Raw genomic sequence first — 24,120 nt, forward strand, 5'->3', positions numbered from 1 at the left:
TATAGTCAGGAATTCTTTGTCCTATTCAGACCAAATCACTTTATGACAATTTAAGCCAGTTTCTTCTTATTTCAGTTTCTGGTTGGAGAACTTCACAAAGCATTTGTGTAGAATCTGTAATGCTTGATGCCATTAACTGCTTGCAGTCCATTTTCCAAATCGTTATGGTATTGTAACCTCTGGCTACATGAATGAGTAACTAAAAGAAAATGTCATTTATGAATAAACAACATACAGATCAGAACAAATTGAAATTTTGCTCTGTTCCTTTAACTTGTCTTAGCAGCCTACTTTTAAAAGCCAGAGTAGAGTGCCAGTCTACTGATGCTAATTCTCTCTTTTCAAATGTAAAAATGCATAGAAAATAATTATGATAAAACATCTTTTTTAAATTAACATCCTTTCAGATTGTGAATATATTTTGTTTACTGTTAGGCACAAAACAGATAATTTTGCTGGAAATCGCAATATCTTTTTGGTTATCTGACCATATAAGCTTCTTACTTTGAATTTAGCCTGTCTTCCAGATAAATTGCCAAAAATGATTCCAGATCTGTTTTATAAGAGAAAACATTTTCTGCTGGGTAGGTGGTTGGTTTTTTTTGTTTTGTTTTGTTTTAGTATAAATACAAGAAAAATAAAGTGGATTTAAGTTCTTTCCTTTAGTTTTATTTTGTTTTAAAAGATATCCTAAAATTTTTTTGGCCAAGTAATAGAGCGTTTAAATATTATGTGTTATTTGAACACCGGCCTTTGGGAGGATTTGATAAACAACATACGCCTTTTTTTCCTTTTTGGTATAGTTTTTTCTGTGTGGTCTGGAAATTTACTTTCATTTTTAAGTTTTAAAGATGTTGGCTTTATACTTCTTCATCCCCACATACAAACATGAATTCATTTGATGTGACCAGACATAATACATTCAAGATAAAAAGAGAGGATTGCCAAAAATTAGGGGTAAAATTTGTTTTCTTTAAAGCAGTGGTTTTCAAATTTTTTTAAGCCTCCACACCCTTTTTTCAAATGAAATATTACGCTGGGACCTCAACTTAGAAGACAGATAAAAAGTGTTATTTTGTCCCTTATAATATTGGCTCAGAGTTAATCAGTGAGAACACTGGAGCTTAGATGGTCATTCCTCTCTTATCCTCAGTGCTCCCAGTTTTTGTTTTGGTTGCCCAGTATCAAGAAAATCTTAATTCCTGAAAATAAGCAGAAGTTGCTGGTGGTGGCACTGCTGCTATTTACTAACAGCTCACCTTGCAACCTCCGAATGTTTTTCACTTAAACAGAAAGACCAAGAAAAGATTTATTCCTAGGTCTGCATGTAAATTAACCAGTCTTTCTCATTTACGATTATGTCTCCAAGTTCTAGCATACTGTCTAAAATATAACAGGCACTCAATTAATTAAATGTTTATGGTGTGAAGAAATGAAGGAACCTGTTAGCATTGGTATTCTACAGTGTGCTACATTTTGACATATTCACACATTTGAGTGTGTATTTTAAATAGATACATGTGAAGTTTAGGTAAAATGTTTACGGAACTCCTGAAGTACCTCCTCAGAACTGGATTCAGCAGGACTCCGTTTGAAACCCGTAGCTTTAAAGAAATTTTACCATATATATTCCATTGAGATAGTGAACACATGGGAATTTCCTCCAGTCCAGTGGTTAGGACTTGGCGCTTTCACTGCCGGGGCCCCAGGTTCCATCTCTGGTCGGGGGAGCCAAGATCCTGCAAGCCATGTGGTGTGGCCAAAAACAAACAAACAAAAAAAAGATAGTGAACATAGTTAGCTCAGGAGGTCTTCAAGATTTTCCTTGTAATATCTTCCTCCATAAGCCAGCCTTGAAAATAAATTAGCTTGATTTGTTCATTAAACCTAGAAGTATGCATTCAGCTGCTTTTTGTTTGTTTAGTTAGTTACAATTGAAAACAGATAAAAAGTGAAAAGCATATCTTTATAATACATCATTTTGTATAGAAATATGGAAGTTTGAGACTTTTCTTCCCTTTCATCCAAATAAGATCAAATTATATTGACACAAATATACTCTACCTATATCATTGAAAACTTTTCAAAGTTCAGAGGTCTATCAAGATTTTAGTTTTTTGTTATTTTGTTTTACTTTTTCACTTGTAAATATATTTGTTTGACAATATTTTGATAATCTTTTCTATTTAGATTTGTGATTTTGGATTGGCCAGAGTGGAAGAATTAGATGAATCCCGTCACATGACTCAGGAAGTTGTTACTCAGTATTATCGGGCTCCGGAAATCCTGATGGGCAGCCGTCATTACAGCAATGCTATTGACATCTGGTCTGTCGGATGTATCTTTGCAGAACTACTAGGACGAAGAATACTGTTTCAGGCACAGAGTCCCATTCAGCAGGTATGATTTCACTTGAGGCTTTAGGAGCTTTTCAATTCTGTTACAGATTTAAAGGAAAAACCATCTTGCACACATGTCTTGGGCTTATTCATTGTACTGTCTAAATTGCTTTTAGCAAATTCAAGTTCACTTAAAATTCAGAAAGTTATGAAGTTGAAGATTACAGAGAGATTGATTTTGCAACTTACAAGCCTATTAGAGGGAATGTTGACTTTATTACACGCACTGATGCATGGCAGCAGACTCCGATGTAACAGTTTGCACAGGTGTAATCTTCAGTGGTTAGAGGGCCTCTGTTCTTTCTAACTGAATGGATCTGACATGAAAATGTATTTGGTGACTTGATGTACTTACACTTTGTGCTTAGAATATAAATTTTAAGTGTTGACTTCTTTATGAACATTTAGAAACCCTTTCTAACCTTTATTGAGCTAAAATATTTAAATGTGGCAGAGAACATCAGGAGCTGATTAAACTGTAGCTTTAGGAAACCGTTCATGATATTATACTTTAACTGTCTGTCTTTATAGCTAATTCATTACTACCCATATTTTCTTTGGGGTAATTGCTAAGTATTTTTTATTCATAAATTTTAACAATATTGTTTGCGTGAGAATAACGTAACAATGATGAGTCAGGCCGTAGAATCAAATTGGTGGGTTCAAATCCTAGCTCTGCCATTTGCTATCTATCAAATCTTGGGCAAGTTAAACTGTTCCTGAGGATTGTTTTGCAGATTAAATGAAGTGGTAAAGCTGAAAGTAAGGCCTGGGGTCTAGTAAGCACTTAGGCAATGTTAGCAGTTATGTTGGTGGTCGTGGTGTGCCAGGGTGTGAGGGATACAGCCATAAATAAGACAAAGCTTTGTGAAACTTTCACATGAGATAGAAAATAAGTATACCAATAAATATCCCAAGTAATGATAAATTCTATGAAGAAAAAATTAAACCAGGTTAGGGATAGAGAATGATGATGGAGCAGAGCAGTGCTAAAGGACTCTTTGAAGGGTAACATTTGAGGAGTGACCCAAGTGAAATGAGGGAGCAAGATACCGGGAAGAATTATTCCAGGAAAAGGGACAACCAGAAGGTGCCTGGACAGAGGTGAGGCCAGGAGCATACCTGGGACAAAAGGGACAACCAGTATAACAAAGCCCTTTGAGGCAGGAACAAGTGTGGTGTGTTGGAGGGATGGCTTGATTAAGGAAAAGTATGTAAGAGATGAGGTCACAGAGAAAGAGCCTGACCATGGAGACCTGATAAGGACTTTGGATTTTATTCGATCCAAAGTGTGATAGAAAGCTCTCTGTTTTTGAGCAAGGGTTTTGAGCAAGGGAGTGTTAAGATTTGATTGATCACGTTTTAAAAGATCACCCTAACTATTGTGTATCTTTGTAAATAATTCATGCACTTGACCAAAAGTGAAATTATTTCCTTTATGCTCTATCTACCAAGAATTGTTAACTGATACATTAGAAACTATATATGCTCTGATCAACATTTAAATTTATTTCTGTGCTATACATTCAGTCTTTTTGTTTAAGTTTACATCTTTAAAAATTGATCCTGGTGATAAAAAATTATCATATATAATCTAATGTTGGATACTATTGATAATATTCACTTTACTATTCAATTTCTTTGGAAGGTAGAGTTTAACAGACTTACCTGTAAGATGATATGTCATATCTGGACATAAGCTGCCATACAGAAAAGCTTAAGTAAAAATTAAGATGTTGTTCAAATACTATATATTGAACAAGGATCTTGGGTTGCTGCTGAAAAGAATGTACAAAGGAAAGTGTGAAGCAACTGGAACGGAATTCAAATATCTCATTTTCTAGAGAAATAACATAGGTCTTGAGTTTGCCAGTCTGATGTAGCCGCTGAAGTCTCCTTCACATCTATCAGTCATCAGTGTATTTTGGAGTGAGAAATCAAGATCTAAAATGAAAAAAGAGTCTAACTTCTAAATGGAAGTAGATATTTTCTGTAGCATTTTCTCTTTTATCTTCGAGAAATAAATACCCTATGTACTGTAGTACCAGCAGACTTCATAAAAATGTTTCTCATCCATAGGTCTGACCCATTTTAGACAACTTTCTCAATATTTCCATTTGTTTTCATGAGCCAGTCATTTCCTTCGGCCTTTAGTGTAGTTGTTAGAGGTCCAAAAGTATCGCCGACACACTTTTCCCAAAGAGCTTTTATATAGAGATCTTTTATTCTGTGCAAAACAAGCTACTTGAGAATCTCCATTATCCTGGAGGGCAGTGATACTGATGGCTACCCCATAGCTTAGTTAAGTGCAGAAAATAGTGCTTTGTATTTGGCAACCCCAGAACCAGGAAAATAAGTATTCTCTGGATAAGAACTTTCCATCCTGGAGGAATTAGAATGAAATGTTATTGCTGATTGGGTTATGAAATTAGAACAATCATAGCACTAAAGAAAATTGTTAAGGTAGTTTGCTACCTCCAAAGACTTGTTTGTGAGAAGACCATTTTTATTGGTCTCCTTTATTGTGCACAGCTAATTAGGTGTGGCCTTATGCGGTGTCATAGTTTTCTAAATCACACGGTTTTTCGCCAGTATAAGAGATTTCTAGCATAACTAGAATGTAAAGGGTCTGCACTGGCCCAAACTTAGCTTTTATTTCAGGTGTGAATGTTCTGAGTATTTACTAAATCACAGCTGCCTGGTTTGGATTAGCTCCTTGATGAGCCTGAATCCGTTTGAAGCATCAGAATCCATTGATTAACTGTTTGAACAGAATAGTCATTAGCCATCACTGAGAGAGCAGTTCGTTTCTACAAGGATCATAGAGGCTGCGGTATCAAGACACGGGGCAGGCAGATGCAGACCCTAAATTACTATAGCCTTAGAATGCCATGCTTGCCAAAATTATTTTCTCTATTTGTATCTTATGGATTGCTAATAAACATTTATCTGTTTTTTTTTTAAAAAAAAGGCCAGAAAGTGAAAGTAGAGGCTCCTACCAGTTAATCTGGAACTTGCCTTAATGTTCTTTTCCCCCGAATTTGGTCCTCATCTCTAACGCTGTGATTGAAGAGTAATGAAATGTTGTTTCCATGAGCTTACTATCCATCTGTACTTCATGTTTCCTCATAGTTGGATTTGATCACAGATCTCTTGGGCACACCATCACTGGAAGCAATGAGGACAGCTTGTGAAGGTGCTAAGGCACACATACTCAGGGGTCCTCATAAACAGGTAAGAGGAGAAGAAGGGCTCTGTATCTGGTAACCATCTGTTTGGGCAGAGTTTTCTTCCAACAGAATAATGAAATGAGAATTTTTAAACAAAAGCATTACTTGTAGGTTTTATTAATTTTTTTATGTCATGGCCATAAGTAAGAAAATGTTCAAATATTTGTCAAACCCAATAGAATATAGTAATTCCCAATGCTATAGGAAATAGTAAATATTTTTGTAGCACCTTTGCTAATAAATGACCCCTGGCTTTTGTCTCCTGGTTTTTGATGTGTCCGGGAAAAGTTACTGGGGGTGGAGCTTTGACCTCAGTACCATAACCTAGTGCATGTATACTCAAGATATCCTTTCCACATACTGAGCCGAAATACCTGGTATCTCTTATTCCAGCCAGGAATGTGAAGCTGTTTCTATTGCACTCTTGCCACTAACACAGAATCAGATGTGAATGTTGTTAGAAAAGAAGTATGAAGAGAGATTGCCAGATTTGCACTGATCAATATTACTTGCAACCAGCCAAGTCACTGCTGAGAAAGACAAGATGGTTATTATCTCCACCCTGTCGATTTAGCAGCATTTTTTAGAAGCACTTTCCTAATCTCCTTTGGACAAAACAGCTTAATGATGTGAAGAGTGAGTAAGGGGAATACTTTTCCTAGGAACAACAAACCGAAACAGAAGAGAGAAGGCTTGAACAGGAAGACTCGGCAACTAATTTTCCTGGGCTTTGCCTTGCTTTCTTTTAAACTGGGCATTTAGATGATCTGATTGATCATTAGAAGATCTGGTTGATCTAATTGATAGACCAAATGACAGACTGAGTTTGACAGTCCTCTCAAATTACCTGCCAGACATTTGGTCAAGGCCTTACCTTTCCCTTGTGGTTCCCTCTCTGTGATTCTAGTGACTCCGGAGCTTCCATTTTCACAGGCAAAAAGGGCAATGGGTAAAGTGTGTTATCTTCTAAAACCAGCCCGAACTAGTAAATGTAGATTTACTACTAGAGATGTAGGTGCTGGTATTTTAAATAGCCCCCTGCTGGTTATGTCCTTCTGTTGCATTTAGTTTAGAAGTATAGAATCATTTGGGCCCTAACTCCCTTAGAAGAGCACAGTAAGTCTTAACCTAGAGGAAGGTTCTATATAAATAGAAAGAACTAACAAGATCTGTTATGTTCAGTTTACTGGCCAGTATAGGGAATATTAAACTAATTTATCAATACTTGGCGCATATACCTTCAAAGCAGTTTTTTAAAATTTTGTTTGTATATATGCAAGTAATATGTGAGTACATGTAAAATAAAAATTTTACAGAGAGTTAGTCATCCATAGCTACCCCCACGCCATCCTAGTCTCCTCTGGATTAATTTTAGAGTGTCTTTCCAGACATATTTTTCTATGCATTTATTTACATAATTTGTACAAACAGAAATATGTACTATTATTTGTTGGGACTTTATAAAAAATATATATATACAGAAGGAGAACCTTATTGGCTATCTTCTTAAAGTCACAGATTACTGCCTCAAATTAATATACTTGTGTTGGTTAAGATACGTACTTGCATGTGGCATCAGTCAGGACACTTTCCACTGAGACAGTTAAAACTGACTTAAGCAAAAAAGGGAACTTACTGGCTCATATAACTGAAAAGTCTTGAGCTTCCACTGACTTCAGGCTCTGCTGGATTCAGGTAGTCAAGTGATGTTTCATGCCAGGAATCTGACTCTCTTCTGTTCTGTTTTCCTATGTGGTGGCTTCATTTTCAGACAGGCTTTCCCCCGTGTGTTTGCAAAAATGGAACCAGTAGTCCAGCCCTGCGTTCTATTAGCATATCAATCCTCAGGAAAGAGCTTTCCCAAATAGCCATAAAAATATTTGGAAGGTCTCTGATTCCATTAGGAATGTATTTGGTTATGAGTAATAGAAAACCTTGCTTACAATGGTTTAAAGAAATAGAAGTTTATTTTTTTCCTCATATCATGAAGTCCCAGAGGTAGGCAGTCTGGTGATGGCATAGCAGCTCAATTATGTCATAGAGGATTTAGTTTTTTCCTTTCTCTCTGCTCTGCCATCTTTAGAATATTGACTTCATAGTCTCTTGCCTATTGCCTCATGGTCACAAAATGACTGTAGCTTGTCCAGAAATCATATCCATATTCAAAGGAAAAAAATGGAGGAAAGAGGGAGAACTAGCACTATCTGCTCCTTTTATCGGGGAAGCAGAAGTTTTCCCAGAAGCCTGCCTAGCAAACCTTTGCTTATATGTCGTTGTCCAGAACTATGTGATATGTGGCCTCCGAGATGGCAAGAGAAGCTAAAAAAAAATGGGTCTTTTCTATCCCAGTTAATAAAGGTAGATAGGGATAAACAGATTGGAGGTGTGTGTTAGTTTATCCATTCCATTGTATGTTCCTGACCTGTATTAACTGTGTGCCCATCCTGGAACCAGTCGTGGTGCTCAGGGGAATATACCATATGATTGGCCAGGCGTGGGTCAGGTGCCCATCCTTGGAGTTCAGAGATTGAAATCAAGCCCAGCCAAACCACTTGATTTGAGAGTGAGAAAGGGAGTGGTTCCCTTAAAGTCAGGAAACGGGGGCAGTCAGGGGGGCAGACAAGAACACTATATGGCATTTTTAATTTATTATCTCTTTTCCACAACTCAAAATCTTAGCTGCCATGGCCCAGGGATCTATTAAAGCAGATACTTGTTGAGGCACCGCCGTTTTGATAGGATTGAAAAGTCTCTTATCAGCCCTTAGTCCCTTTGTTCATCTCTTATAAGGTTTAGATCTTCATCATTCCTCAGATTGTTCTCAGCTAATTGTGTCAGAAATAGGTAAAATATTTTCATTGAGGTGAAAATGGTCCTGTCCCCTGACAGGGACCTTATCTTACAGTTAAGGGACTCAGAGTATGGTAGAGAGTTCATTCAATTCAAACTTCTTATGTTTCAGTTGGGGGTTTCTTTTGTATAACCCCAAGAATGCTTACTAGAGTGCACCGCGCATGGTGCAACTCAATTAACGCTGCTGACTGAGGAGCTCAGCTTCTCTGCTGCCGGGTGAAGACTATCAGGAACATCTAACAGGCCTTGTGCAGCCTGGCCGATGCTGCCGGGGTGACCACACTCTGCAGTTGGCTCATGATGACTGTGGCATATACCATCTAGGGCCTCTTGCCCGGGCATAATGGCTGGTAAATTAGAGGGGAAGAAAATGGAATTAGAAATGCAGCATTTCTAGTATTGCATCTTTCCTGTGGAGCCAATGCTAAATTATTAATGGGTGTCATTCTAGAGAGGTACTGGCATGAGTGAACTGACTCTTTTTCTCTGTCCCTCTTTTTAACTTGCATGTATAATATAAACACAGGAAAGGAGAAAGCATATCAAATGACTGTTTAGGCTGAAATGAAACTTAGGCTTATTTTTAGTGTATTTGTTGGGGTATACTTCTGTAAAGAAAGATAATACTGGGGGGGGTGGATTTTAAAAATTTCAGGTAACCTTAAACATCCACTCTTGATTTTCACAAGCTCCCCATCCCATACCCAGTTGTCCTTGAGTCGTAAATTTTGCCTTCTAATTTGTCTTATATCCTCTATTCAATGGCCTCTGGAACTGTTTGTTTATGTTTTCCTTGCCCACAGAGAGGTGTTATTCATCTTTGTTGTCCCAGCACCTAGCTCAGGGCCTGGCACTTGGTGGATGTTAGATGATCAGCAGTGATGGTGGTAGGTCAGCAGGTCTGTACTTGTGCAGTCTAATGGATGAGAAAGCCAAGGTTCAGGTGACTTATCTGAGTCTAGTGATGGCAGAGTTAGAATTTGAAGCCGCGTCTTCTAGTACTCATTCCAGTGTTCCCTTCCCTATAACCTGCCTGCACCACAAAAATGGGATGAGGGGTAGATTCACTTTGAGAGTGGAAAGAAAAGAATTGCTTATGGAGAGACATTTTGGTCAGTAAAAACTGACTGGAATTTGGCTGCCATCCTGCCCAAGCCAGTGAAAAAAAGCACAGCTATTCACCGTCAAACCAAGAATCGGAATCTTTTAAGAATATCAAATTACTTCATTTTACACAATAAAAAAGTTATTATGGAAAATATATGTAAATTGTAAGTTAAAACCTCTCCCCACGCTCTCCACAATCCCCCCTCCTTTATCTTGACCAATACAAATAATTTCAGAGCTGCCATAGATTTACATATTTTTAGCAGGAAAACATGTAAATGCATCAAGGAGTAGTAAATTGGTCTACAAATATATATATATATATATATATATATATATATATGGGTTTGGGGTTTTTTTTTTCTTTGGTCGCACCCCACAGCATGGGGGATCTTAATTCCCCAACCAGGGATTGAACCCGTGCCCCCTGCAGTGGAAGTGCAGAATCCTAACCACTGGACTGCCAGGGAATTCCCATCTACAGATATTTAAGTGCCAACTATATATGGGTTCTGTGCACATAATGCTTTTTACCTATAGTAATCCTATCAAGTGTCATACAATTTTAGAACTAAAGTAAACTTCAGTGATCATTTAGTCCAACCTCCTCATTTTATACTTAAGGATACTGGGATTCAGGATGTTGATTTATCTAGTTAGTAAACGAGAACCCCCATCTCATCTCCTGTTACTCTTGATCCTGAAGAAAACATCTGTACAGTGAATAATTACCTCCTGATGATTATGAGGTGTCTTGTTGTTCTTGTAGAATTTTCCTCTACGGCTTAACTGAGGGAAGGAGGCAGATATGTAAAATACTTGATGTTAGTGGTTATCATAGTAGGATTCTAGGCCCGTGATTGAGATATAAGGAGACCTTTTAGTGTTACTTGCGTGAGAGACAGAGCTGTGATGCCATTCACCTGCTCTGTCCCCTGACTCTCCAAGCAGCGAAATAAAAGCTTTATAAGCTCTGTGGCTTCTCAGGTCATTAGAGTCATCTCCCTGCCTCAGTGCAAGAGGGTTAGATATAGGTGTGTGGATATGCCTGCCACTTACAAAAGACAGTTATGGAGTGAGTAATCGGTGCTAAAGTGGTGTCATCCTTTCTTAGAAGATTCTGTAAATTCCCGAGTGTCCTAAAGCTCCTTTAGTGTTTTAGCAAGGTAATGTTGCCGTTAAGACATAGTTCACATGCCTACTTTGCGCAGTTTACTTGCATGTAGCCAAGGTTTTAAATCTTCTTTTCTCCCATCCTTGGGTGTGTTTGGTCTTCCCTTCTTGCCAAAGCGTGTATGATATAAGGCTAACAGGAGCTCCATATTTTCAGGATTAGCTTTCACTTTTCATAGGCTCTTTTGTGCTCTGACCTACAATGGGTAATCATGCAATATAAAATATGCCACTGAAAGTCAGTGACTGTTGTTGCTTTTGAAGACTGGTTAATGAGAGGAATACTCATTTCCTTTGAGTTGAAACTTATGTGCATACACCTTTTGAACTGGGTACTTAACTTGTCATAAATTGGCTGTATTCCATATCTACTTGCACAAAGACTCACTTGAATATTTGAATTCTTTATTTTTTCACAGCCATCTCTTCCTGTACTTTATACCCTGTCTAGCCAGGCTACACATGAAGCTGTTCATCTCCTTTGCAGGATGTTGGTCTTTGATCCAGTAAGTAGTGTTTGTTTTTATATTTTTTTAATGAATTAAAAATATGTGTTCTAAGAAAAACATCCTGGCTTTGAATAGATGGGCAACGTAAATAATGACTTTTTTTTTTAATGAATAATGACTTTTTAAAAGATAAACTTCAGCCCCCAGTTCCATGTGTATCATGCTCACCCATCACACAGAAGTTTGAGTATTAACACATGAGAGTCTAGGTGAAGAGAGATAAGGAACGGTACCATCCTTATTTATCTCAATATTTGCAAAAGGAGTTTGACACCAATTTGAATTAGGAAAAAAAAATTTTTTTAACATTATTTGAAAAAAATCTGCCCATTGTATTGCATAAGGAAATATTTACTCTGGGTTGTTGAAATGGTGGCTTTTCCAAATGCCATTTCTAGACTTGACTCTTCTGGGGCAAAGTTCAGCTCTTCATTTATTCATTTGTCCAAAGAATATTCATTATTCACATCCGTGCCAATAACTAACTGTTGTCAAAGAAGACTAAAAAACGGAAGCATTTAGAAAAGAAAATTTTACTTGCCGAGAGTACGTAGAAGTCACCAAATACAAAATACAACAGGTATTTAAAGGGGAAAAATACCCACAAAATTACGAGTTATTAAGTTTACATTGGTTTGTTCATGATGAGAAAACAGCAACTTTCTCACATGATTATTAAATCCACAGAGGTGAGAACTATCTTCAGATGTCAGCATAACAAAGATTAGGGATAAAAATGTTTTGTTAGGAAGTCCAGGTTTGTGGGAAACAGTCAGGGTTCTATTATTTGGGGGACCAGAACTAATCAGAGTGATCAAGTTATTTTTATTACATCTCAGGGTGCAAAGTGGATTTTTTGTTTGGTTGGTGTTTTTGTTTCCCTTTTGTTTACTTTGGCATGTGAGGTACGTAGTGATACGGGAAGCAAGACAAAGTGGCAATTCTTGTTCCCACAGTCCCTCCTTGTGGTGAAGTTCCTGCCATTAAGGACAGTTTCAGCCACATAATTTGCTGAATGAGCTAGTGGTTTAGTGTCATTAGTTTGATATTTTATTTCGCAAGTTTATCTGCGTAGCTAACAGGAGATGTTGATTAATACATAAAGACCTTTTGTATGGTTAACAAAACTAGAGGCACATGAACTTCAGGTTTCAGAGGTAATTTCTGTCTGCCCATTGAGGATTTTCTAAAGGCCCTGAGGTTAAATTTACTTTTCTGTGTCAGAAATATGTTATTTTCTTTATTAGTTCTACTTAGATTAAGAACGAGGAACTGTGTAATTCACCTGTACCAGGTTTTACCCGCAGTACTTACAGCTGTTGGGTATCCTCTTTCTCTGAGATCCCATGTTTATTTATGATCCTGACCTGCCAGGAGCTCATGGCTGGAACTCTAAGGCTAGAATTTCCTGAACTGTACAGCGGATACCACGCATATTTCCTGGGAGGCCTTTTAGACATCAGTTCTACATGTGAAATGTAGTCCTTATTCCTTAACAGTGGGATTGTCACACCTAATTAAATGAAACCTTTGGTGTGGTCATAGTTACAAATTAGATTTATCTATAAGAAGGAGATATGATTTATCTATAAGAAGGAGATATGATTTATGTGGAATTTTTATCTGACATGCTTACTGAATTTAGTTTATGATTGATATTAAGGATTCTTTTTCTAGTTCTGAGGGTTCAGTTAGAAATAGATACCATTTTTAAAGAATGTTTCATTCTGGTTTTAACCTGTTAAATTTGAGGGTTAGTGATACATTAAGAAGAAAGAAATGAGGGTTTTATTACCTCAAAATAGTGATGACATTAAACAAATCTCCAGAGACCTTAATTTATCTAAAGGCAGTAAACAGTTACAAGCAATATTTTTAAAGCACAACAATAATTATTAGGAATTTAGACAATTATTTACTTTTTTCTCTTGACAAACAAAAAAACACTGTTATCTTGCATACACATCTTCCTATCATCACCCATTCTTTTACGTTCTTTAAAACAATACATATGTACTTTAACCCAAAGGTATTTGCACATCTTCTTTAACTGTTTATTGATGGCTACTCAATACTGTATTAATGAAGAGCCTAGGTATATTAAAATTATGTTGTCCGTATATCCAAAGACCACTTATTAACTCAAATTAATGTTAGTAAGGTCTTAATGCTAACTAAGAATTAGGAGATTGAAATTTTAGTTGACTCATTAAGTCTTTATGATTCGTAGCATACAAAATAATTTCTTTTTAGAAACACATTACCTATTATGATTCATCTCATTTAGTTTAACACATAATTTGCAATTCCATAATCTTAGACAAAGTAATATTAGTTTATCTGACCAGCAAAACCAGTAGGAAAAAAAATCAAATTCAAAATGATTAGGCTTTTTATGAGAAAACAAACCTAAAACTTATATAAATGAGAATATTGTATTAGCATTATTTGTACAGGTGTTTTTAAATTTTTATAACTATTAACTCAGACTGATTTGCCCAAAGAGTCATCTTGTATACAATTATCTTATACAATTATATACCGGATATTAAAACTTCTAAGTTGTTTAAGAGAAATATTTTGCCTACTTTGTAATCTAGTAATCAAGTAATAGTATTATTTTAACTCCCAATTAAAGCTTTTTTTAATCTTTTGAGTTATAACTTGAGCAAGCAAAAATTTCTAAAGAGCCAAAATATTTTATTCATAAGGAAGAATAATGTTTTTAAACCTTTCCATTTCTTTTTATATGTCTTTAATGTGTTAATACTGTTTCTAAAAGCCAGTTGCAATAGGAGTTTGCTCCGTTTGATTTTAAGAGATCTCATAATACGATGTATTAACTCCCCTCAGAAGTATACGAAGTACATCCATTTATATTTGTAAAATAGAAAATTTTTTCACTTACTCAAAACTAGAAGAGCCAATTTTGATAAAGTAACAACAAAATCTAGGATATAAATAAGTGAAGTGTCCATATCTATTACAAATGTTGATTACTTAAATGAGATGTAATTAAGACATAGAGGACATAATTATGCACCATCAATTCCTTCAAAAGAACATCACTATTAAATCTGAGAAATTTTGTGATTTTTTTTTTTTCCTCAATTTAACAGGACAGTTTTTCTTTTCAGTGTTCATACCCCTTAAAAAACGACAGTCTCCTTTCTTTAGCCTTGTTTCAGAAGTCCCAAAGAGACCTTAATTTGTTTAGAGAAATGAAAGTTGATCATTGCATGCTAGGGATTTGATTTACTTTTTGTTCAAAGGCTTCTCTTAGGTAAGACACTTTAGAGGACCCCATATTGGTGCACAAGGAACATACAAACACAGAGCGTGCCATCCATAGTTAGGAAAACACCAGAATCTCTTCAGCTCTGCATCTGAAATTTCAGGAAATATCAGAATTCCCAGACAAACAAAAAAGACTAACAGTGAAACCAGATTCCATCTGCTGGTGGCAGCTGACAGGGACCCAATTTCTGACATCTGCCACCTGACAGAAGTGACTTAATGGTCATATGATAAAATTAAAACCCAGATTCAATCACTGCTGCCACAAGTTTGGACACGGTCAGCCATGCTCAGTCAGAAACAGAAATAGACTTGGCCAATAACCAGATTTAGTGGGCAAAAGCCAAAGAGCTCAATCCCACACGTGAGACTGGCCAGAGATGCTGAGGACTGAGAGGGGCCCAGACCCAGGCAAGGTGTACTGTCCTGTTTCTTTTGGTTCTGACAGTAGACCTTGATCCCAGTGGAACCTCTGGGAATAGCTGGACTCATTTAGGAAGAAAAGGAAAAGTTTAGTTGCTAAGCGTGCTGGTGAGTCAGACTTCAGAAGGGCTGCATCACCAAATACAAAACATGACAAGTAGCAAAAGGAACAAAACCAGGATTGTGAAGCTTACATTCATCTCTTCATGGTGGATAAACAGCAGCTTTCTCTTGTTATTATCATATCCCAAGAGGTCATGACATGCCTTTTAACATTAGCATAGCAAAAAATCAGAGATAAAGTGTTTTTAGGGAATCCAGGTTTATGGGAAATATGTAACATTTTATTATTTGGGGGACCAGAACCAGTTGCGGTGATCCAGTTATTTTTGGTTTGAGTGCAGATGGTTTTCTTTTTTTTAGTTGTGTTATGTGAAGTGCTGGATCATATTATAAGCAGGGCAAAGTGTCAGTTTGTGTTCTACTCTCTACTAGTGAGTCATCCTTAAATCCTTTAAAATCCACCTTCTCTCAGTAGTACTTACATACCCACTGAGCTAAAAGGAGGGACAGCTTTTTTCTTTTTTTCATGGAGAAATGAGTTTAAAAGTTTATGGTTTATGTAACCTGAAACTAGTATATTAAGTGTTCTAATCTGAAGAGCCAGAAACCCCAGGCTGCTGATACTCACACTGGGCTGGATATCAAAACGTGGCAAACAGGCCATTCATTAGCCGCTGCCCAACTCCAGCAGCTTTGCAGATAAGCTTTGCCCGAGTTGATTTGGTATCCAAGAGGATAAAAGTTTCAAGGAGCTTTGTAAAATTGCCACCATGATCACACCTCTTCTAAATGCTGAGACATATTTAGAAAACATAACTGTTATTTTAAATGTAAATATATCCCTTCCAAAGCATTACATATTTGAATGTCATGTTATTTGTCATTTTTGACCCTGCATATATCTATTTCAAGGTAGGAACTTTTCAGGATCTTAGCAGGGTCATTTCTAAGTGCTTTCTGGTGGCGTATGGTGGTTTATCACAGTAGTTTGTTGTCTTACATCATATACTCCCTCTACTGCTATGTTACCCACCTCTGAACTCAATTACTCTCTTACCCTCACCGTCCGCAATTATCCCTTTACACAGGATGTTCCATAAATTAAGTATAAGCTGTGTAAAGCAGTCACTGTGGCTCGTGAAAGATCCTGTGTGGACAGTCGTGTTTATCTGCAGTGTTGATGTGCTGGTCTCTAACTTTGATTTCAGTCCAAAAGAATATCCGCTAAGGATGCCTTAGCCCACCCCTACCTAGATGAAGGGCGACTACGATATCACACGTGTATGTGTAAATGTTGCTTTTCCACATCTACTGGAAGAGTTTATACCAGTGACTTTGAGCCCATCACCAATCCCAAGTTTGATGACACTTTTGAGAAGAACCTCAGTTCTGTCCGACAGGTTAAAGGTGAGTATGCATTTTTGGCCCTCCGCCAGGTGGGGTGACGACTGTAACATTTTCTGTTATGTGGCTGTGGAAAGCTGAGCTCTGGATGGAGATCAAGCTCCTTTATATGTTTGTTTTACAAACTTGCATACAGCTGTTTGTCCGAGCACATATGCCAAGAAAGCTGTGTGTGTTATAAAAACACTGATTTTAATCCAGGGAAGGTCCGGCAGAGGAATGAACATTTTGTTCTTGTTTTCAAAGCTGACTTACTTAGTGTGACTCAGTATGTTTAATATGTAGTCACTCAGTGTGATTTCATGGAATGATACATATTGGACTTTTTTATATAACATGCAAAGTTTTTAAAAGGATAAACATCCACTGAGGGACTCATTCCTTGGATGATGACAAGAAGGGGATTTCTGATTGTCTGCTCATAAAATTTCCTGACACGATCTCCTCCTGGGGGGGGGGGGGGGGTAAAGACATCCAGAATTCTGAGTGGTTTTAAGTGTCTGCTCTAGGACATTTTAGAAGAGAGTAGTCCCCAAAGTGACCAGCCTGAAACCATGTACCTAAATACCAACTGAGGTTTTTTAAGTGATTTTCAAAAAGGCAGTAATTACCAGCAATTTAGAAGAGTTCATTTATAATGCCAACCCAGTGGAGTCACTCTCAAATTTATAGACCATTTTACACCTCCCACTCGTGGGGTTTCCAACCCCTGTAATGGCACTTTGGGGGGTTTTGCCTACGTTTAGCAGCACCTGTCATTTTGGTTTCAGGAAAGTTCCACTGGATTCTGCCTGATAGATGACGTGTGTGTTTAACTAAACCACTAGGAAATGCCGTTCAGATGCTGACTAGAGTTAACCTGAGAATCCACTGCTCCCAGGCCTGCAAATTGGCGTGGGTTGTATGATATTTGTTTTCTCCACAGAAATTATTCATCAGTTCATTTTGGAACAGCAGAAAGGAAACAGAGTGCCTCTCTGCATCAACCCTCAGTCTGCTGCTTTTAAGAGCTTTATTAGGTAACTATATGGATGTAATTCTGACTTTCTTGTTAGAATTAAAAGGATGCCATTGTGAGTTTGTTATTCAGCATATTTCTGGTTTTATTTAGATTAGATAACATAGATAAAAGGTCCAACAGAAAGTTTCTGTTATGAGTTCTGGCTTCAGTCAAAAGCATGTTAGGGGCTTCCCTGGTGGCGCAGTGGTTGAGAATCTGCCTGCCAATGCAGGGGACACGGGTTCGAGCCCTGGTCTGGGAAGATCCCACATGCCGCGGAGCAACTAAGCCCGTGAGCCACAACTACTGAGCCTGCGCATCTGGAGCCTGTGCTCCGCAATGGGAGAGGCCGCGACAGTGAGAGGCCCGCGCACCGCGATGAAGAGGGGCCCCCACTCGCTGCAACTGGAGAAAGCCCTCGCAGAGAAACGAAGACCCAACACAGCCAAAAATAAATAAATAAATAAATAATTTTTTTAAAAAAAAAAAAGCATGTTAAAAATGTAAGCATTTGTTCTTACACTAGCTCCAGTTCGCTGTGGCTGCCTTGGCAGTTCCCCAGATGCCCATTACGCTGCCTGGTCAAGTACGTGGGGATCTTCCTCTGCCAGCAGCGTGGCAGCCACTGTCCTGGAGTTGCACATGGTCGTCTCAGTTCCCACTGCCATCCCCACCACCTTAATAATAACCACAAGCGAGAAAATTCTATTTTATAGGTGGACTGCTGGTGTATCCTGTTTAAAGAGAAACCAATAGTCTTATTGGTTATAGAGCTATAAACCTCCTTCAGAACCTAGAAAGCGTCATTCTCTTGATCTCTCTTTGTCCTTACCTTCTCCATCTCTTTTTCTCTAACTCCTTGTATCAATCAAGGTCAAGTCAGGAGAAAGAAACCACACCCAGTAATATGAACAGGGAAAATTTAATAACAAGCATTAACTAGGAAAAGATGGTTAACTACTAAAAGGCATGCAAGAGGATTCTGAAGAGTCCGAAGTAGCAAATGCAGAAAGCAAATACTCCCTCTGGACTGAGGGAGAGTGAACAAGGGAGAAATTGAGAACTTAGAGGAAGCCCCTCTAACCAAGGCTAATAAGATTTGGACCTCTTTGGAGAGGAGCCACAGGAACACAGCATGATGGTGAAGAGACTTTACAAAAGGGGTGAGCAGAGCTGATCCATCAAATAGCCTGCTAGGTGGAGAGAAACTTGCCAGAAAGTTTGGGTAGACCAAAGCTGGGCCTTCCACGGCAAAAAAAAAAAAAAAAAAAAGACGCACACCAGAACCAGGAGGGGAAGCAGCTTCCTAATGCTGTGGCCTTGCAGTGCCTTTTCAGCGCCCCCTGTTGACAAAGGTTATCATTGGGCCCGTGGCGAAGGAAAAAGGTGAACAGGGTCTGGCTCAGGTATCACAGAGCAGCACGAAGGGAGGCTTTGATCTGAGAGGCCACACTCTTCCTGCCTTCCTGCCTTTCCTTTTTCCCTCTCCTCCTTGCTTCTCTTTCCCTTCCCTTCACTTTCCTTTTAATTGGCCTTGATATAGTGTTGAAGCTGATTGAATTTACTGAACCAAGGTCAAGAATTTTTGTTTATAATTTTTAAAATCAGGTGACTTTCATTCCTTCCATGTATTTTTCTGTAGAAAGAAGGAATTAAGTTGCCTTTTTACTTCCCTGTGGTTTAAAATTACTTTGTTGGGCTTCCCTGGTGGCGCAGTGGTTGAGAATCTGCCTGCCAGTGCAGGGGACACGGGTTCGAGCCCTGGTCTGGCAAGATCCCACATGCCGCGGAGCAACTGGGCCCGTGAGCCACAACTACTGAGCCTGTGCGTCTGGAGCCTGTGCTCCGCAACAAGAGAGGCCGCGATAGTGAGAGGCCCGCGCACCACTATGAAGAGTGGCTCCCACTTGCCGCAACTAGAGAAAGCCCTCGCACAGAAACGAAGACCCAACACTGCCAAAAATAAATAAATAAATAAAATTTAAAATTACTTTGTTTTCATATTTTTCCCTAAGAGTCAATTAGGTGTTTTAATACCTTTCAGGTGCAAGTTACTCATTATCCTGGGCCCCCAGGAAGCAAAGTGACACACAACCCCCTCAAGTCTATAATCTTGGCAACATTAGGCAGACATGTGAAATAACTGATAAAACAGATCTGTGGATAACAAGTGCTAAAAGATTATCAATTAAAACTTGATAAAAGAATGCTTATGAGGCTCATTCAAAATAGGTCCCCACTTAAAATCACCTTATTTTGAGAAGCTGCTTTTAAATGGATAATTCTGTATCCTTTAAGGTTATTTTCCCGACTGATTTATAGGCATTATTATTTATAATAGCTACCATTTATATTATGAAGTAGGCACTGTGAAAAACATACATTATCTCACTTATTCATCACAATATCCTATGAGGTGGATAGCATCCCTTTCCAGGAGAGGAAAGATGAAGGAATTTGCTCGGTGTCATACAACTAGTAAATGATGTGTTGCTTTCAAGCCCACTCATTAGCTACTGTACCATATCGCCTCACTATAGATACAGATCCTTACATGAACAATTTGGAACAAATGCACCTTTTGAGAAGTGAAAAGAAACAAATAAAAATCCAGGAATGGACTTACAATTTTTTTTTTAAAGGAAGGGGGAAAACAGGCAGCAGTGAATTGCCCTGGTGCCTTTTGTGGTGCTACAACCGGTTCACCGTGTCTCTGTTCTCTTCCAGTTCCACTGTTGCTCAGCCGTCTGAGATGCCCCCATCTCCTCTGGTGTGGGAGTGACGGTGGAAGATAATGTACTACTGAAGATGTAATGTAGCTTTCCACTGGAGTCTGGGATTTGCAATTCTGGAGGTTAATCATGCTTGTACTGTAATTTTACTAATGAAGTTTTAAATTAACAACCACTACTTGTATGATACGAATAATATTTAGAAATGTTACTAGACTTTTAATCTTGTAAAGTGGTTGTGCTTTTAGAAGAAAAATATTTTACCCAGAGTTGCACATGTTTTATGAATTTAGTGCAGCTGTTATGGCTCACCTCAGAACAAAAGAGAATTGAACCAAATTTGAGAGTTTGGGGTTTTGTGTTTTTTGTTTTGTTTTGTTTTTCTTTTTTAAAATGAAGTGAGATTGTTCACACACACACACACACACACACACACACACACACACACACACAAAGGACAGTCATACATTTTGATATTTGAGCCATTCCTGAAAATTTGGGGTTCTCTAAAACGAAAGAATCTGGAAACCTTGCCTGCGACCAATCATGGAGCCACGTGAGCTGATCGTGGCTGCACCTCGGGAGGGGGAGGGGGGAGGGGCATGCCACCTAATGATCAAGCCCTATAATTAGCTTCTCATTAGAGCCGTGACGGTGATGTGTGCTGTCTAAAATCCAATGTTGTTGGTAGAGAGAATGAGTTTGTGACTAGGAGAGACTAAACTTTTGTTTTCCTTACCCAGTATAAATATATATATATATATTTAATCTATTTTTATTAGAAGTTTTTCTGCTCTTTCTTACATAAAAGAACCCCCAAGCATGCATCTTTCATGTGTGTAAATAATTCATTTCTGGGCTAATTTCAAAAGAATCCCAACATTGCTGTATAGAGAGAGAACTAGCTTGCACATTTTAGGTCTGTGAAATTTTGTGAGACTTTTCCTGCACTGGACAGTAAAAAAAATAAATAAAAGACAAAAACAAATTTAAAAAAAAAATTTAAGCCACAAAAAAAAGGCACATAGGGAATTATGTCAAATGTGTTTGTGTCCTTAGGCAAAGCTGTGGGAGTCTTGAAATGTCACAGTAGTAAATAACTTATTACTTTTTGACAAATTCTTTTTTCTGTTGGAACACTGAATTCTTCTGTGCATATGTATATATGAATACAAATTGAAGGCCTCTACCTCCTGGAGTTATACAACTTGGCTTGTTTACCTCCACATGCTGATGATGACTATTTTTTTTTTTTTTAAGTTCAATGTGGAGACTTGAAACTTGAATGTCCCTTCCAACTTTTATATTAAAAATAAAAAGACAAGAAAATTGAAGATCGTTTTTCACCTGTACAAGGAATACTAATGGATCGTCTTAAAATTGGTCTAGGAAAAACCTTGGTGTGTGTTATGGACAATTAACTGTTAAAGTTATTGTAAGTTATCTGTATTTAGCAGAGTATTTTCATCTTGAGTGATCTGAGCTGAATTTGAAGACTATTAATAAGTTATGTTTGGAAGTTTTAACTTCAATGAAGTAATTATTTGCTGTGAAAGAAACAAACATTGAATTACTAAACAAAGATGGTGCAATATCTTTGTTTTTTTTTATGAGGCTCCTGAGAATCAACCCAACTGAAGCATTTCAATTCACTTGAATGAGAAACGTGTTTAGTATCAAAAGAGCCCAAGAAGACACTGGTGTGAAAGGTACAATCTCAGAGGTTGGTCAATTACCGTGGCACACTTACTGGTCACTTTGTACAATGTAGATTTGAAGTACAGTGGTGAAAACATTAAATGTGACATTTGAAAAAGAGGTGTCATCTGTTTTATTTCAATTCCTTTCCTTTATTTTCTCTTCAGTACAGCCTGTATCCTGAATTTGCAAAGTTTTGAGACATTACCTATTTATATTTCCATTTCAATCTTTGAGGAAATTAGTTGTGGGGTTTTTTTTTAATCTTCTCAGACTTTAGATTGCCAAAAACATATGGGACACTTAGTTAACTGATGTCAAAGATACTGTGATTTAAATAAATATATGCAATTTGAAAGTCTTTCCAGACCTTAGAGTCTAATCCAGTGGTTTTCAAACTTTTTTTAAAGCAAAGAATCCTATTTTCATGTGAAATCAATATAATGGCATCCATTATATTAAACAAAAGTGGGCTGCTCTGGATGCAGCAGACTGCTAAGGGGGCTTGACCCCTCCCTCCTCTTCCTTTCTGCCTCCTGCCCCTGGCATCCCAAAGGTACCTCCAGCTAAAGAAGCCCCAGCTGGGTGGTGTGACTAAGACCTGATACCAAACTGCCTAACTTCAGAATACTTTCCCTGAGACTAGATAAAGCAACATTACTCTTGGGGTTGTAGGTGGTGTGTGTACTTCTCCCTATCTTTTCCTGATTTAGCAAAATGAATGGATTTTTTTTTTCCTGACATGGGAGGAGTTGACTGTTATAACTCATATAAATCAATACAAATACAAGTATTAGTTTATTTTATCCAACAAACTTTTGAAAACCTACTAAGTGCAATAATTACTTATAAGGAAGCCTTGTTAATATCAGTAATGCTTAAATAAGAAAACTAGTTTTCATCACGAGAGCATTAAGAAATAACTGCACATATAACACTTTGAAACTAAACTTCTTCACAGATAAGTATTAGAGAAAACTTGTTGACCTGTTCCCACTAGAACCTGCTCACCTAACCAGGGGATTTATGCCTTATTTCTTAATTTAAAATTATTGATAATTGCAAATGTGGAGTTTTCTACAGCCAGTAATCAGTATGAACAGGTAAGTCAGGGCTGTAAGCAGCTGCAATTTGTTTGCAATTTTAAGTGTAAGAATCCAGAAGATGGAGATAATCTCTTGAGGTGGCTTATAAGATTTGGAGTTTTTATTTCATTTTTCCTCTATGGTTAAGTCATTTTAAATATTACTTTTATATTAAAATTAAAATACATTAAAGAAGAGACTGCATCACTTGCATGGATTTTTAAATTAAGACCAGCTTTGGGGGGGTGCTGTTTCTAACTGGTTCTAGTAATGTCTAGACAGCACGGTAGTAAATGGACACGTTGAGAGTCTTCCCTGCAGTGACTCTCCACCCCTCCTTCCTTAAATGGTCTTTCTTTGGCTTCTGAAACACACCTCTGTTTTTCTCTTTTAGGGGCCAAAACTCTCCCTTACAGGCTCCTTCCTCTGCTTAATCCTCACATGTTTGTGTTCTCTGGGCTAGGGATCAATCCTGGGTTTTCATCCAACTCTAAAGCCAAGGGTTCTTGACTTGGCTACTTGGTAGAATCACCTGGAGAACTTTCAGAAATGTCAAGGCCACACCCCAGAATCTCTGGAGGCAAGGTCAGGCATCAGTTCTGTGCTGTGGTTTTGTTTGTTAAGTCCTCCAATTGATTCCAATGTGCAGCCAAGATCCACTGCTGGACACTCTCCTTGTGACCTCATCTACCCTTATGGCCTCGTTGACTGTAAGAGAATGACCCCAAATCTCTTACCTATATACCCAGATTTTTCTACTAGGTGTCTGTTAGAAATTTCTACTTGGGTATCTTACAGGCACCTCAGCCATGTCAAAAATGAAATTAATAATGGTTTTCCCTGGACAATTTTATTATTATTAAATCATTCTCACTTCCCCACTAGCTCTTTTTTTCCCCTTCCTAGACTAGCAAAATAGTTGAGGTTTAACTATTTCATGAGGAATTGTGGAAGGGAAAGGACTGGGTTGGGGACAAGGGGAGTAGAGTTGTACACTGAGCCGGGCTCTTCGTGTTAGGTTAGGACCAGTGCCAGGGTGGTGCTCCTGACAGCACAGCACCAGGCTTTTCTTTTTTGGCAGGTGAGATGGAAGAGGATGACTCCAGTTACGGTGCTCTATCTGCTCTGTACGCCTCAACCCTCAACT

At 38.0% G+C, this 24,120-nt stretch overlaps 1 protein-coding gene across 2 annotated transcripts in view; it reads left to right on the forward strand.

The window, feature by feature from the left end:
- Window positions 1-21,990, forward strand: part of NLK (nemo like kinase) — a 147,015-nt gene extending 125,025 nt beyond the window's left edge. The window contains exons 6-12 of one of the 2 annotated variants that reach the window (XR_005017818.1): window positions 2,191-2,400; window positions 5,532-5,633; window positions 11,182-11,268; window positions 16,263-16,461; window positions 17,384-17,477; window positions 20,186-20,312; window positions 21,451-21,990. Coding sequence is in view for 1 of the 2 variants with exons in the window: in XM_036837240.1 (XP_036693135.1) it covers window positions 2,191-2,400; window positions 5,532-5,633; window positions 11,182-11,268; window positions 16,263-16,461; window positions 17,384-17,477; window positions 20,186-20,240 (747 nt within the window). In the remaining variant the exon portion in view is untranslated. Of the gene's footprint in view, window positions 1-2,190; window positions 2,401-5,531; window positions 5,634-11,181; window positions 11,269-16,262; window positions 16,462-17,383; window positions 17,478-20,185; window positions 21,173-21,450 lie in introns of those variants that run through there. The other variant, XM_036837240.1, reaches the window with a different exon arrangement.
- Window positions 21,991-24,120: the final 2,130 nt, after the last annotated feature.

This window comes from Balaenoptera musculus, chromosome 20 (genome assembly GCF_009873245.2).
Source record: "Balaenoptera musculus isolate JJ_BM4_2016_0621 chromosome 20, mBalMus1.pri.v3, whole genome shotgun sequence".
Taxonomy (NCBI): domain Eukaryota; kingdom Metazoa; phylum Chordata; class Mammalia; order Artiodactyla; family Balaenopteridae; genus Balaenoptera; species Balaenoptera musculus.